Source organism: Acartia tonsa, chromosome 1 (assembly GCF_053477335.1).
Source record: "Acartia tonsa isolate MP-2025a chromosome 1, ASM5347733v1, whole genome shotgun sequence".
NCBI lineage: Eukaryota > Metazoa > Arthropoda > Copepoda > Calanoida > Acartiidae > Acartia > Acartia tonsa.
The window spans coordinates 30883871-30901282 of NC_137260.1; the positions used below are offsets into that span (position 1 = coordinate 30883871).

General features: G+C 31.2%; 2 protein-coding genes across 2 annotated transcripts in view; both read left to right on the forward strand.

Moving 5' to 3' along the window:
* Positions 1–6694, forward strand: part of LOC145329336 (uncharacterized) — a 22503-nt gene extending 15809 nt beyond the window's left edge. The window contains exon 16 of the mRNA XM_080173401.1: positions 3948–6694. Within this exon, the coding sequence (XP_080029527.1) occupies positions 3948–4031 (84 nt within the window). The 3' untranslated portion in view covers positions 4032–6694. The remainder of the gene's footprint in view (positions 1–3947) is intronic.
* Positions 6660–16931, forward strand: LOC145329326 (uncharacterized). The gene is made up of 15 exons (XM_080173389.1): positions 6660–6722; positions 10858–10941; positions 11275–11341; positions 12165–12238; positions 12552–12667; positions 13270–13353; positions 13673–13732; positions 13934–13982; positions 14326–14376; positions 14677–14765; positions 14882–14929; positions 15401–15509; positions 15765–15899; positions 16207–16302; positions 16780–16931. The coding sequence occupies exons 1-15, from the start codon at positions 6705–6707 to the stop codon at positions 16864–16866; spliced, it is 1167 nt and encodes a 388-aa protein (XP_080029515.1). The 5' UTR covers positions 6660–6704; the 3' UTR covers positions 16867–16931.
* The last annotated feature ends 481 nt before the right edge of the window (positions 16932–17412 follow it).

Here is a 17412-nt window from a genome sequence, read left to right on the forward strand (position 1 = left end):
GCAAGAATTTAGCAGTTTCTGACTGAGTTTGGGGACTTGCGCATGAAATGCCGCTACTCGTTATGTATGTTTTGAATATTGCAGACGGGGAGAAGGGATAAGGGAAGTGGGGGCAAGGGAAATAAACACTCGTTGTGTTAGTTTGGAATGTAGCAGACGGGGAGAAGGGAGAAGAGAGGTAGGGGCAAGGGAAATAAACAGAATAAAAAGGGGCAGTCATATTCTTGCTAGCAGCTGGCCGGGTCCAATAATCTTTTAAGTTATTTTGTCTGTAGATTAAGAATTCGATAACTACTGAACTAATGAAAACTTTTTAAATTGCCTTTTCCAAGTTTTTGAATTTTTAAAAAAAAAATCAACCAAACTCCCCCCTATTTTCCCATAAAAAATTAATAAAAGTCACCCTTCATCCCCCCCAATTTTTTTTTCTTCTGGGATTCGAACCCGGATGATAGATGGTTCAAAGCTGTTACCGTACCAAAAAGCTATCAGAGCTCCAATATTTCAAAATGAAAATTTGTCTTATTTTTAGATCATTAAGTATTATGATGTCTGTTTGTTTGTCTGTCTGTTTGTTTGTCTGTCTATCTGTTTGTACTACAGGATCTCGCTAACTACTAAACCTATATGGTGCTCCTATTCAGGGTAGTTTCTTATAGGTACTGGGAAGGTTTACAACTATTGTGGGGGAGGGTACCATCACACTACCAGAAAAAAATTGCCTTAGAAAAAAAATAAAGATCACCCCAAAATTAAAAATGGGATTTACTCGCCCCGGCCCTCCCCACCCAATAAAAATCACCCTACCCCCCAAAATATTATTTTAATTCAGTTCTTCTTTTTCCAGTACCTATTGTTTAGTATTTTTTGTAATAACTTCATAATTACATTTGTCATTAAGATTATGTGACATAAAAAGTTTGTCATAAAAATTATACCCATGAATAATTGTAATAAAAAGCACTTTTGTAAAAAAAAACATTTTTCATAAGAGGTAAATTAGTAATACATTTATTGCAAGTGTACATATGATAAGCATTTTAAAGACGATTATTTTTAAGACAAATGTAACCTGCGTACCATGGCTGAACATGTAGCGCATCTGCTTGTCATCATGGAGGTAATAGGTTCGAATCTTGGCCAGACACTGCGTGAAAACTGAAGACGTTAAATGGTTCTTACTGCAGCTATGCCAGGTATGCAACATGTAAAGTTAGAGTATGAGGATTTCCTTGGCTCGTAAACAGGTGTAATTCATTACCATAGGACTTTCTGGCAGGTAGTTGGTTGCTGGATAGATGTCACTTAAATTGGAAAGAATTGGTTCCCCTTAATTATCCAAGGTTCAACAAGAAGCGCATCTGCTTGTCATCAGGGAGGTAATAGGTTCGAATCTCGGCCAGACACTGCGTTATAACTGAAGACATTAAATGGTTCCTACTGCTGCTATGGCAGGTGTGCAACATGTAAAGTTGGAGTAGGAGGATTTCCTTGGCTCATAAACAGGCGTAACTCATTACCATAAAACTTTCAGGCAGGTAGTTCAATAAAAAAAAGTTGGTTGCTGGATAGATGTTACTTAAACTAATACAGAAAAGGAAAGAATTGGTTCCCCAAGGTTCAACAAGTAGCGCATCATGTAATAGGTTCGAATCTCGTCCAGACACTGCGTTATAACTGAAGACATTAAATGGTTCCTAGATGCTAGGTGTGCAACATGAAAAGTTCCTCGGCTCATAAACAGGCGCAAAGGAAAGATATAGTTCCCCTTAGTTATCCAGGGTTGTTGGACCTTGAGTTAATGTCATAGAAACCCTCGACCGTGGCTCAACATGTAGCGCATTGGCTCGTCGTCTGGGAGTTGATAGGCTTTGTACTGCATCATAACTAAAGATGTTGAAATAAATTCCTACTGCTAAAAAACTTGTATAAAACTTTGGGTACCAGTATAAAACTTTGGGTATCAGAATAAATTTTTGTCTATTAGTATAAAACTTTGGGTACCAGTATGAAACTTTGGGTGCCATTATAAAACTTTGGGTACCAGAATAAATTTTTGGCTATTAGTATAAAATTTTGGGTACCAGTATAAAACTTTGGGTACAAGTATAAAACTTTGGGTACAAGTATAAAACTTTGGGTACCAATATAAAATTTGGGTACCAGTATAAAAGTTTGGGTACCAATATTAAAACAAAATTTTAGGCATTAGTATAAAATTTTGGGTACCAGTATAAAACTTTGGGTCCCAGTATAAAACTTTGGGTACCAGTATAAATTTGGGTACCAGTATAAAATTTGGTTAACTGTATAAAACTTTGGGTACCAGTATAAAACTTTGGGTACCAGTATAAAATTTGGGTAACTGTATAAAACTTTGGGTACCAGTATAAATTTTTAGTACCAGTATAAAACTTTGGTAACCAGTTTAAAACTTTGGGTACCAGTATAAAACTTTGGGTACCAGTATAAAACTTTGGGTTCTAGTATAAAACTTTGGGTACCAGTAAAAAACTTTGGGTACCAGTATAAATTTTTAGTATTAGTATAAAACTTTGGGTACCAGTTTAAAACTTTGGGTACCAGTATAAAACTTTGGGTTCTAGTATAAAACTTTTGGTACCAGTATAAAACTTTGGGTACCAGAATAAAATTTGAGTACATGTCTAAAATTTTGGGTACCATTATAAAACTTTGGGTACCAGACTAAAACTTTGGGTACCAGTATAAAACTTTAAGTACCAGTAAAAAACTTTGGGTACTAGAATAAAACTTTGGGTACCAGAATAAAATTTGAGTACTAGTATATAATTTTGGGTACCAGTATAAAACTTTGGGTACTAGAATAAAACTTTGGGTACCAGAATAAACTTTGTGTACCAGTATAAAACTTTGGGTACCAGTATAAAATTTGGGTACTAATTCTGAATCAAACATTTGAAAAAATCCTGCTGTCCTACCCCCTCTTCCCTCCACTCCTATTCTCACAACCCCTAACCACCCTCAACTCTCCAAAAAATGTCCTAGAATTCATTTAAAAAATCCAATTTAGCTGAAGCCTCAGCTGCAAAGCTTATTTTGTAATCAGCCATAAGATCAGCCGCAAGGCTTAATATTGTATTCAGCCGCAGCCGCATTCAGCTGCGCGGCTGAATTTAATTCAGCCACAGCCTCAGCCGCACGGCTTTCAGTAAGCCGCAGCCTCAGAATCAGCCGCGAGGCTTAATTATGTTATCAGCCACTCTCAGCCTCAGCCTCACTCAGCCGCGCGGCTTAATTTTCCAATCAGCCACTGTAAGCCGCAGCCGCTATGAGCTGCGCGGCTTTCAGTAAGCCGCAGCCTCAGCCACAAATCCTTCAGCCACTGTAAGCCTCAGCCACCCTCAGCCACTGTAAGCCTCAGCTGCTCGAAGCCTCAGCCACAAAATTCCAATTCAGCCACTGTAAGCCTCAGCCACCCCAATTCTTATTAAGCCTCAGCCGCATTCAGCCGCAGCCACTCTCAGCCGCACTAAGCCTCAGCCACTCTCAGCCACTTCCATAACTATAAGCCTCAGCCACATCAGCCGCAGCCGCAGCCGCAAATTAGGATTCAGCCGCAGCCGCAGCCGCGCGGCTGATAGCGCGGCTTCCGAACCCTGAAAAAATTAGATATTTTGAAATTAGGCATTTCTAAATTAGGCGTTTAGATAGTTTAGAATTAGGTTTTTTTTAAATTAGGCGTTTTTAAAATTAGACATTTTTAAAATAAGGTATTTAAAGTTAGGCATTTTTAGTTAGGCGTTTTTAAATTAGGCATTTATAAATTAGGTGTTTTTAAATTAGGTGTTTTTAACGTAGGTATTTTTAACATTAGGTATTTTTAAACTTAGGTGTTTTTAGTTAGGCATTTTTAAATTAGGTGTTTTGTCCCCACTCCCTTTTTTAACACTCTGTTTATATTTCAGGTTGAAACAGAGAAGATATACCCACTATACCATGACTGTCCACATGAACCAAAGATCCTTCATGACAATAAATACATACTTTAATACATAGTTAAATTTGATCGATTCTAACCTACAGAGGGAATAAGAAAAACTGAAAGTAAAAGAAAGGGCCTTTTAAATGTGGTAATTTTGTTTTATTCAAAAGTACAAACTGTATTAAACTAAGTTTTCCTTTTTAAAAGCGAAGCTTTTCTATAATTTAGGTCGGTCCGTACGTCCGTCCGTCCGTCCGAGACGGATAGCTTTTTTCGTTAATTTAGGCATGTTAGAATTGTCCTATCGATTTCAAACTTTGCATGGTGATTCCTGTAGTAGTATACAACTCTTTAACATTACCAGAATGTCCTTTCATCCATTTTGAACATGTTGATTTTTCTACTTTTTAAAAGCGAAGCTTTTCTATAATTAGGGTCATTCGAGACGGATAGCTTTTTTCGTTAATTTTGGCTTGTTAGAATTGTCCTATCGATTTCAAACTTTGCATGGTATTGGTGATTTCTGTAGTAGTTATTTACAGTTTAGAAAGCGTAGCAATTCTATAATCATTACCAGAATGTGATGCTGTGAGTATTGGTGCAAAAAATGGGGACATGATTCCAGTGACGTCATATTTTTCTTTCCCGAAAAAGGGAAGGGGGGAAGAAAATCTCTTCAAAAGAGATGGGGAAAACCCCCTTTTCTCCCAGCTCTTTTTTTCTTCCCCCCTTCCCTTTTTCGGGAAAGAAAAATATTACGTCACTGGAATCATGTCCCCATTTTTGCACCAATACTCACAGCATCCCAGAATGTCCCTACGTCCATTTTAAACATGTTATTTTTTTACTTTTCAACAACAAATTTTTATGTGATCTAATTATCAAATTGTTCTGATTTTTGGTATACAAATTCCTGGGACATCAAAGTACAATATTATAAGCAAAGCAACGCTATAATCGAGTCCTAAAAAATGTAAGTATGTCCATAAACATTATTCTGTATCAAGAAGTGTTTCAACAAATTTACTCACAATTTTGCTTTCACTCTTATTCATTTATATTTTGATTATACAGTTCTGACACTATACAAGTTTTAATGTCTGTTTGTCCTACCGTTTCAGAGCTTCGCTTTTATGGATGTTCTCATCCTTATTTAACAACAAATTTTTAGGTGATCTAGTTATCCGATTGGTCTGATTTTTGGTACATTTACTTATAATTTTGCTTCGACTGATTATTCAGTTCTGACACTATACACGTGTTAATGTCCGTTTGTCCTACCGTTTAAGTGCTTCGCTTTTATGGATGTTGTCATCTTTGTTTATATGATAATCACTTTCTAATTTAAAACTTTTCTAACGATAGATTTTGAAACATTAGTGAATGTTTAATTAATACCTCTTTTAAAAAGTTTTCCAAGGAAAACAATGAATGCACGATTGTTTTAAACTGACGAACCTAATGATAAACTTTAGAACTTAAATGATAACTTTGGGAAGAATTCAGGGCTTTTAAACATGTATAATGTATATATAAATCAAAATCGCTGAAAGTTTCTGTGTACAGTTACTATTGAGACCTTGACAGTGATAAACTTTATTGATCTGTACTTTGCATGAAATTATTTGATTAATCTTTATCCTTCATGGAAATCATGAAATCTAAGTACAAAGTAGATCATTTTATCTATATATGTAGATCATAGAAAATTACAGAGGGCAAGGGAAAGCTAATTCTTAACCCCCCAAAAATAAGAAGAAAATGAATTTTTAACTTATCCATCCGATGAAGTTTGTCTAAAAAAAAGGAATGAGGTTATTATCTCTTTCCAGTTATTTTCAGTATTACTTATATAGTATGACCCACTTATTATAAACAAAAATTATTCATAAATATCTTGTTTTCTTCTTTTTCTGGGAAGCACAGTGTGTTTGTCGGTAAGGGTAAGTGGGTAAGGTTAAGCTATACTTTTATTCTATTTATAAACATGATTTTAATTCCTTTTCTACGATGAATATGATTATGCATAATATGGAAGATAAAATGCATAAATATGTATGATGCATGATCTTTGCCTAATGACCTTATATCATAAACATTAGGGATATAGCAACTAAAGAATAATTTTATACGTGAAATTTTATTTTGTGTTTTTTTGTAAAGCACTGTCAAAAACAGGTTCTTATAGAGACTTTGATTTTAAGATAAGTTTATCCAATGATCCTTGAGCCGTACAAATTAACAGTGTCACAACTTTTCTACAAATTTCGCAAATTATCTCATTCCTTAGGATCACTAATGTAAATTTTTTTTCGGGGTTGCCTTATGCCTTTTATGCTGGCCTAACATCTTAGTAAAATCTGCTCTGAGTGGTTCTGTCACGAAATACATTGATTTATCAATAGACACACCATGCACAACAAATAACCATCTTTTCCAAATACTACAGTAATAAAATGTTTATTTCTGTTTTTGTTTGCTAATATCTTTTATACTTTTTTGATTGAATGATATTAAGCTATTTGTAGAGGGAGGGTGAAGGGGGGGGGGGTGGGAGATATTCCCTCTAGAATAACCCATTTCAATTTGCTTTCTTCATAAATCATTTATCTACATCAGATTATAAAAATGTATTTTATTGTAAAAACACTTGTAACAATATTGATTATTAATACATATATATGAATATCATTTTCAGAAAATAGAATGAATTAGAATAGAAAAATTCTTGTGAAAAAAAATGAAGTACATTAATAAGGTAACTTTTTTAAAGGAATGGAAATATTGAAAACAAAAGAAATTATAAGATAGCTGAATGTATGTCTGTTTGTCCGCTAAGATTACAAAAAAGGCTTAAATTAGAATTTCCAAGAGTTTATCAATCTTCGATGGCAGAAAAATACTTATCGCCAATCTTTTTTATTTAAAATTAAATATGGGGACAAGAAAATACCTCCTTTCAAAATTTTTGGTTAGATTTAGATATTGGGGCTAGAGCAAGACTATATTATATAATGCTAGTTTAATTATTTTATCATTATAAGGGCTTTTAGTTTAAATAAAAGCAAAGTACACAAAATTCAAGAGAATCATACTTGGGCGATTCAATTGTGGAGTATCTTCGCTCCAAATGTAATTTCTATTTTAAAATCACCAACTACGGTTTAGTCTAAAGTAGTTTTTGTTCGACTGTCATTCAGGTACTGATGTAGCGTCATTCACGAAAGAAGTTACAGTAAAGCTTTGATTAAAAAAAAGAATTTCCTCGATTTTCTGTCATCTAAAATAAATAAAATTTTTCTTTTTCAATTTTAAAATTTAAAGTGAATGCTTTAGACATTTTTGAAACTTAATTTGACAATATTATTTTACTTGATAAGTTTAAAAAAAGTTTTTTGATGTGTTTAATTTTTCTTATTCATCATATTTTTCCTGGTTGGCACCGTAACTAACGAGTATTGGGTAACAAATCTAAATGAGCAAATACAAAATTTAAAAAAAATATCTTCTTCTTTTAAAGTTTTTATAATAATGAAACCATGGATGTGCAAAGCTTTGCCCAATAAAGACATTCTTTTCTCACTCAGCTTTGCATGTCTGTTTATTATTTTCTAATTCTTTGTAATAATTGAGTGTTAGCCTTCGAAACCAAGCAACCTGTAAATGACATGGATGTAGTAAGCGTCTAAGTTTTTGTTCCACGAAATCAAAAAGTTAGAATTGCTAGTGGTTCAATTTGTCCCAGTCTCTAAAGAAATGTGTTATTTTATGTAATATTTTAGTTTGTTATGAAAGAGAACAATTATAAATATTTCATGAAAAATAATAATGCCAAAAAAGTCATCCAAACAGAAACAATGAAACAAGAAACAAGGATGACAACATCCATAAAAGCGAAGCTCTGAAACATTAGGACAAACGAACATTAACAATTGTAGAGTGTAATAACTGAATAATTCAGAATATAAATGTGTAAAAATCATAACAAATAGAAAGTAAATTTGTTTTTAAAAAAAATTACGTAAATACAGGATATTGTTTAAGGACTTACTTACATTTTTAGGACTTGATTATAGATTGATCTGATATTTCAAAAATTAGATCAATCGGATAATTTTATCACATAAAAATTTGTTGTTAAAAAAGTTTAAATCAACATGTTTAAAATTTACGTACGGACATTCTGGTAACTATATACCTAATTATAATTCCAGTTTTAAAATGCATACAATAAACCCAAATATAGTCACAGATATTGTTAAAAAAATGGGAAATAAACAAAGCATGGACATTTTTGGCCTGTCAAATTCTTTTTTAAAGAAAATAATTTCTGTCATTGCCCTTCCTCTCTCTCATGTCATTAACCAAACTATTTTAACTGGAAAAATACCTTCTGAATTAAAAATTGCAAAAGTTATACCTATTTTTAAGTTAAAAGGGAATAATTCTAATGAAAAAGCTGATCCATCAAATTATAGGCCAATAAGTTTATTAGCTATTTTCTCAAAAGTTTTAGAAAAAGTCATTTATCAACAACTGTCGTGCTATTTGATTAGAAATAATATCATTTTTGAACATCAGTATGGATTTCAATCAAAAAAGTCTACAATACACCCTGTGATACACCTCTTAAATTATATAGCTGAAGCAAAAAACGATAATAAAACTGTAATTGGAGTCTTCTGTGATCTTGCAAAATGTTTTGATACAATTCCACACTCTATTTTAATTAAAAAGTTGTCAAAAATTGGCATTAATGGCGTTGAACTTGAATGGTTTAAAAATTATTTAAGTAATAGACAGCAATTTGTACATGTAAACAATACTGACTCAAGAAAGCTGAACATAGATAGAGGTGTCCCACAGGGCTCTATTTTAGGACCAATTCTATTTTTAATCTACATAAATGATCTTAAAAACTGTACTGATTTATTTACCCTATTATTTGCTGATGACAGTAATTTTTTAATTTCTGGTAAAAACTTTACAGAGATTAAACTGAAATTAAACAATGAACTTAAAAAGATATCCGATTGGTTTAGGAGTAATCAAATGAGCTTAAATCCTGATAAAACTAAAATCATGATATTTAATAAAAATGAAAATACTATTGATTGGAATGCTCTTAATATTAAGCTAAACTTTAACAATGAAAATGAGTTTGATCCTGAGAAAATAAAAATTTTAAATTATGTCAATTCAAGTAGCAATATTCCTGCAATCAAATTCCTAGGTGTATTTATAGATCCTTCTTTAAATTTTAAATATCATGTAGAACATTTACGTAAAAAGATTTCTAGTTCCTTATTTCTTATAAATAGAGCTAAACATATACTGAATTTAGATAGCAAAAAAATGCTTTTTCACTCACTTATAAATAGTCATTTACTTTACTGTTTACCTGCCTGGAGTTGTGGTCTTAAATCTACTATGGAACCATTAATTAAAATGCAAAAAAAGGCAATAAGAATTGTTTTTAGTAAGAAACACATCTCACACACAATGCCTTTATTTAAAAAAATGAATGTCCTTCCTTTACATGAATCAGCTAATTATTTGAAATTATTATTTATGTATGATTTTATAAACAGTAAGCTACCAAGTTCCTTTCAAGGTACATGGCTTCGCCGTAATCAATTACATACCAGAAATCTTAGAAACTCTAATATGTTTGATGTTAAAAAACCGAAGTTTAAATCTATTGAAAGATTTCCTAAGTATCATTTTCAAGAATTATGGAATAACCATTGTAATAATGATTTATTAACCCACAATCAATCAAGAAAAAAATTTATAAAAAATCTAAAAGAATCTTTGTTATCAAGCTTAACTTTAGTGTGTAACAACCCATTATGTCAAGAATGTAGATAAAATTGTATTTCTTTTCAATATTGTTTGAAATCTGATAAATCAATCAAAATCTATTTGTTGAAATGTTTTTTTAAAATTTCTATTATTGCAATAATGGTGTGAGACTTGTATGCCCTAATCAATCCTTCCTAATATCATTCTTTCCTCTCCAATATGATTTTATTTATTGCTTATTATCTTTTTTCTATTTATTTGTCTTATCTATATGGCCTGTATGAAAACAATGTGTGAATACACATTACTGCATACTTCCTAGTTTTTAGGAAACTGCCATTTGGGAAGAAATTTTTTTTATAAATTAACCATATCAATAAAATTTGACTGTATATATAAATGTATATAATATTCATTTAATTCATTTATTATTTTGTTTTTTTTTTTTTCTATGTATGTACACCCAAGAATAATAAATCTAATCTAATCTAATCTAATCTAATGATTATAGAGTTGCTACGCTTTCTCAATTCTACCTGACTACTACAGGAATCACCATGCAAAGTTTGAAATCGACGGACGGACGGATCAACCCTAGTTATGGAAAAGCTTTGCTTTAAAAGGGTAATATTAAATAGGAAATCCGCTTAGATGATAATGGCTGTATCCTCAAAAAAAATATGATTTTTATACAGTCAAATTCAAATGATAAATTTGCTTTTGGATTTAAAACCATTTTAATAACTTTCAAATGTTAGAAAAATTAATGTTTCTTTTCAAATGACATTAAAACTCATTAACTGTGATCTGTTTTTGACAATTTAGTAAAAATATATGTTGACATTAAATGAGAACCCATCATCATATTTGATTTTATATTTCACACGTTTAAAAACCTTGCGAAACTACTCTATGTCTTCCGTCTGTCCGAAGGGAAATATGTAAATTACTTCTCTGCTATTTGAGATAGTCAGCTGTATTTTTTGGTTACCACTTGGCTTGGTCTGTTATTCACAAACAAAACAAATATGTACAAATTCATCATAAAATATATACTAATTCTTTTTGATAGATGTATTCTTTTTAAGGTTTTTTGTTCAACTTGGTTAGTTGTTCTAATAATAATTCCAACATCGAGCAGTGAAACCCCAAATTTAGATGCTTATTCAGAGGTTATCAATTCTTACTTTCTAATTCTACTAGCGGCTACAACCCTTGAGACCTTTGGGGCACTTGAGATTGGAGGGGAAGGAGATCACTGAAAAAAATCTATGTCAATTGTATAAAACCCTTTTATGATTTTTAAAATACATTGAAAATAGGGGGGGGGGGGGGTGGTTGCCTTACCAGTTCGCGAGGGGCCTTCTTGGCTAACCTAACTTAATCCAACCTAAACTATCCCCTCTTATTTCTTGTATTTTCTTTAAATAAGGGGGGGGGGAGTGCCAGTGCTAAACAAGGTACTTTGAGGGAAAAGACCGAATGATAGAATTATGTGATTACAGGTATTTTCTGATCAATTAATTCAACCTTTACAGCTCAAATATACCGGAGATAATTATATACATGTTGGTAAGACATTTTTTTGTAGCGAAGCTGCTCCATAATTAATTATATCTGTTCGTCAGTTAGTTCGTAGCGCTTTTGGAGACGACATGAGATTTGTAAATTATTAATAAAGGTAGACCTAAAAGTTTTCTTGACAACATTCCCTGCATAATGGAGCATATTTAAAGCTTTCCGACTGCTTTTGGCCACTTTCAACATTTTACTGATTTCCCCATATCTTGGGTGTTTATAGTCTGATTTTCAAATTTTTTGTTGTGTAAAAGTATCAATCATTCTTGATACAATCAACGTGTTTCTCCATCACCCCTAGGCATTTCGTGGCACTTGAGGGGAAGGAGGATGGGGGGGGGGGAGGAGCGTCTATTTGTAATCTATTTAAGGATGTAAAAAAATCTTTTGAAGCAGTTATTGACACATCATATTATACATACATTTTTGTGTTTAGAATATTACACCACCTTTTTACTTTTCGAATGACACGACCAAAAAAAACAAAGCTACTATGGGATGGACTTTTATTTTCAATGACGGAATGGTTTTTAATTTTCAGATCTTTTAAACGATATGCGATGCTGTCTAAAATGGTGCAAAAAATGGGGACAAATTTCAAATTGATTTGACGGGGCTGTTTATTTACGTCACAAGTGAGGGGAAAGAAAAGGGAAGGAGGAAAGAAACCCCCTACAAAAGAGATGGGGGTATGACGTCACACGCCAAAACAATTTGAAATTAGTCCCCATTTTTTGCACCATTTTAGACACCATCCGATATGCTAATCTCCTGCAATATCAGCAATATAACTTTAGCTAATTAAAATTTTAATTAGGAATGATATTAGCCAACTTGTCTTTATCAGAAGATAGGAAATTTGAAGACACAAAGTTAGGAAAGAAATTTAAGGTAAGTCTTGCTTTTTTTAAGCACCTACTTTATAACTTGTCTATGTCCAGCCGGACATAATCTGCCTCAACTTTCCCATCATTATTGTTGTTTCAACTCCACATTGAATTATTTTAAAAAAATTTTTTTCAATATTATTGTATAACATTTTATTATTCTATTTCAATAGAAATACGAATTCACCGTTTAAGAAAAATATGTATTTTGATTGATGTATTAGATTTGACATACTTCTAAAATTTTTTTGGAAAAGAGATTATTGTTATATATTTATGAAATAAAAACAATAATTAAAATGTTAAATATGTTTTAGTTATTCTGTAAGAGTTTTCTGTATGGTAGTAGAGGATCTAGCATCCATCTAGTTTTTCTTACTGATACAGCTACTATACCTCATATCAAAAGAACGCTTATAAATCAGATGGGAAAGTGAGTAAATTTCTTTTTTATTCAGAAGTAAAGGTTTTATTTGTCCTGTGTACCACTGAATCGATTGAGCCCTCTACTTCATTGAAACTTCAGATAGATTCGGGAATGGTTCAAGTCTTTTTGATTTTAAGTTTAAGTCTTATTTTTTTCCTCCTTCCTCTCGCTTCACAGTACGAGTCCCTAAATGCTTTTGTGAATCCGCCAGTTTAGTGGCTTTATTGAAATTCACACATACTGTATTCCTGTCTGTATAGTTTTCTTACCATTTAACTATCTTATATTTACATAATGTTCTTTTACTTGATAATCTAAATTTTAGCAAGATTAAGATACGCATTAAGCATTAAGCATAAGAACTATTATTATTTTTCTTATTATAAACATGCAACCTCTTATATATTTAAATTTTAAGTGTTTTATAATAGTAATTATAACACAACCCGAAGGGGCTAACAAAACTAGTATTTTAGTGATTTTTATTTTGTATTTCATATTGTAAATCTATATACAATATGATGCATGATTTTCAGTCTTGCTAATAAACGGTTCTAATTCAGTGGATATTAATCGGTTTTCAAGCCATGCTGGAAAATTATTTTTAGGACAATATTTGCTGGACGTATGGGAATGGGATCAGAGATTCACAGTTTCCAGGACATTATTGATCCGGAATGGATATTTCCAAGGTAAAACAAGTTCCAAAGTAAGATTTTATATTAAATGTTTATATATAACGTACGTCATATAAAATATATGTCATTCAAATTGATGTTACCGTGGCGTTTTTATTAGTACTTTCTTTTTCGATGGCGTTTTTGGAGATACCCCATCTCATTTCTTAGGCTAAATTACTAAACTTTTTGGCGATTTTGAATAATAAACAGTAAAAGCAATAACAATTACCTTTTAAGTGTTGCAAACATTTTTGAAACAGACGGACGAGCAAGAAAACTTTTAGGAACTGAAGATTGTAGACATTCAAGAAGTAAAGTTAATGTTTTATAGGTCGCTCCGAGTAGAATTTGTGGATCTTGGCCACTTTTCCAGAAATTATAGAAACCAAATAGGAATTTTAAACATTTGTTACTTGTCATTTGTTCTGTCGTTGCTAGGTGATGGTGATTAATCAAGCCATGTTACAAAAACAACCTTGCAAATTAAATTTCAAAAGGAAAAGGAACGATGCTGAAAAAGAAAGGGGATATACTCGATTTTTCCCCATAAAATTGTACTGCTTAAACAATAGTTAATGAATGTTTGATATAAAGATACGATGATGAAGTATTATGGCTTCACAGAACCTTCCAGAATTGAGGTAAGTTATAATTTTATAGTAGCTACAATTTCAAGGTGACGGAAATAACAGATATTTCTCAATGTTTTAAAAATATAGAAAAATATGCTATATAAATGTCACATTTGATGATTTATTTAAATAGAAAAATACTGAGGGAGGGCACCTTATAATATCATCACATCATTGTATAGCCTATAGAGGCATTCCTAAATAACAGAACCCAATCGGTCAAGTAGTTAGAACATTATTAATACTCATTGTGACGGACGGACTGGCATCCTTCTACTTATAGATAAAGATGATAAACTAAAACTGCTTTTTTAGCTTCGCTGCTTATATACATAATTGCCCTTGTTTTAAGACGTTGCCAGATGGAAGACAAGTTCGTTTGTTGTTTGATAAATATCAAAAGGTAGCAATTATATGCTTATTAGTATTCCAATTACTACGGTTGTTTCTTGTTATGATTTCAATCTACAAAAAAGATTGACATGCTAAAAATGTTTATAAAGATGAATAAAAAATGGTTAAATATTACACATTTAAAAAAGTTTTTTTTTACATCCAATTTACTTAGATTCATGTACAGTACATCAAATAATTTGAATTTTTATAGATGCGTTGCAACTCAATAAATATATCTTATCTAACTTTTTCCATTTGATTTTAACACTTTTTTTTTATGTTTGGAATAACAAATGATTTCCTGTAGGATTTGTTTTACATAGCACCATTCTACCCCGAGGTTTTTCCTGAATCTTTACAATATATTCTTATGCTGGATGTTGACTTAGATTTAAGGTAATGAAATAAATCAACCTTCCCCAAATTCTTCCTAATTCATTTATTTTTGTGAATTTTATTTTTCACCCTATTAGTTTCATATTTCTTAATTTTTATATAATTTTTTTGAACAGGATTGATCTATCTGAATTAGCCGAGCAAAGAAAACTTATGGCGGACAGGTAATTTATTGTAAATTTAATAACATCATTATCACAATAATCAAGTATTCATTCTTTGATTAGAATAATATAAAAAGAAATTTTTACAGTTTTGCCCCAAGGAACTAACTAAACTGGTTTTAATCTAATAATTTTTATTTTAATATCTGCGGAAAGCTGTCTATAATACGAAGCTATAAATAATTATCATAAATTATAATGTAGCTTTGACTTAAGTAACACAGTCGATAGCAAAATTGTATTAATTTCTGTAAAATTGTCTGTAATACGATTCTTTAATGTTAGTTCATTCTCATATTACTTTGCTTAAAAACTTTCACTTTTATAAAATCTTGATTGGATTGTTCATATCTTCAGTGTTAAAACTATTCTATCAATAATTTCAATTTACAGAAGTTTTTGTTTTTGTTTAAATTTATCGTCAATTGTCTAAAATAACCCTCAATTTTAATTATATTTTATTGTGTAAAGTGAGGTAATAGGTGTAGGTGCTGAGCTAACTCCACATTATCATATGTTGTCAAAGCCACACAGAGTTAAATATCCAGATTCAGATATCACCACTCCTGGTACAAAACAGGTATGATGTAATTGACAATCAGAATTTAATTTTATGATTTTTTAAAAATGTAATCATTGTTTAAAGTGTAATTGTTATATAAAAGTAACAGGATGACTGTCTTTGGTTCTACTGGTAGCGGGACATAGTGTCTCAAAAATCAGCCATATGGTGTCATGCAAATGATTGAGATAAGAGGAGAAGTGGGAAAGAAAACCATATTTATTTATCTTATGACCGTGCAAGTTTTTATTTCATCCTACTTCATTATTTCAGGGATATAACACTGGAGTAGTTATCTATGACCTGGCCAAGATGAGAGCATCAGAAAGTTTTAAGTCTCAAATTAATGAAGAAAGTTATGCTAGACTAAAAGAAGAATATGCTTTCATGGGTTCTGTTGGAGATCAGGTAATTGATCCTAAGAATCGTGCAAGTCATTTCAGATTTTCACTTGTTTCAGAATAGTTTAAATCTCACAATTTAAAAAAATCGACCTTATATATAATAAAATACAACTTTTGTTTAAAAAGCCAGTCTGTCGGCCATGCTACATAAAACATTTATATATTCTTATTTTCAATTTTATCCTATCATTCTCTATTTTCTTTACCTACACATCTTTTTTATGACCACTGGACATTTGCTCTTTAAACACCCTTTGTCCATTATTTTCGTGCTTTGCTTCTAATCATGTTGTTATCCTTGTTTAATTTAGGATTTGTTCACTCAGATGGGTTTTAAGAAACCTGAGCTATTTTATGATTTACCCTGCGGGTTTAACTTTCAAACATATCTTAACCAATTGTCTAAGGTAAATTTAAAAAAATCTATCTATCTATCTATCTATCTATCTATCTATCTATCTATCTATCTATCTATCTATCTATCTATCTATCTATCTATCTATCTATCTATCTATCTATCTATCTATCTATCTATCTATCTATCTATCTATCTATCTATCTATCTATCTATCTATCTATCTATCTATCTATCTATCTATCTATCTATCTATCTATCTATCTATCTATCTATCTATCTATCTATCTATCTATCTATCTATCTATCTATCTATCTATCTATCTATCTATCTATCTATCTATCTATCTATCTATCTATCTATCTATCTATCTATCTATCTATCTATCTATCTATCTATCTATCTATCTATCTATCTATCTATCTATCTATCTATCTATCTATCTATCTATCTATCTATCTATCTATCTATCTATCTATCTATCTATCTATCTATCTATCTATCTATCTATCTATCTGTCTATCTTAGGGTGAAGCACTAGAGCTATATTCTGCCTATCATAACTGCAAAGATGATCCTAAAATAATTCATAATAATAGTGATGCTTCGGACTGATTCAACATTCATATATGTGATTCATGAAATAATAAATATTTTAAAAATAAATTTTTAATACCCGTTTTATTTTAAATATCTCTTAAACGTGCCAGTGCCTCAATCTTTTGTATCTATAGGTTACTAAAATAGAAGTGCTACTTAAATTTTTTTATAGGTGAAAAAATAACTAGGGACAATAAAGTCCAACAGTGGCGAAGCTTTTTTAACTATCCAGAAAGTCCAGAATCGGACCCAAAACACCACAATTGTAAAAAAATGTAAAAAAAAAGTAAAGCTACTTGTCCTTTCCTATATAGATACAAAAATCAGGTGGAACAATGGGAAATTTAATTTTAATACTATTAACCAATAACAAAATAGGTCAAAAACAACAAAGACATGAAAAAATATAGGAAAAAGAAAAAAATGTTATTTGTCCTTTCAGCTACAGACACAAAAAAAAGAACGATGAGAAATTTAGTTTTACAAAAATTTTGAAAATCAGACCAAAAACACCAAAGATATGGAGGAAAAAGTGAATAAATATAAGACAATTATACTAAA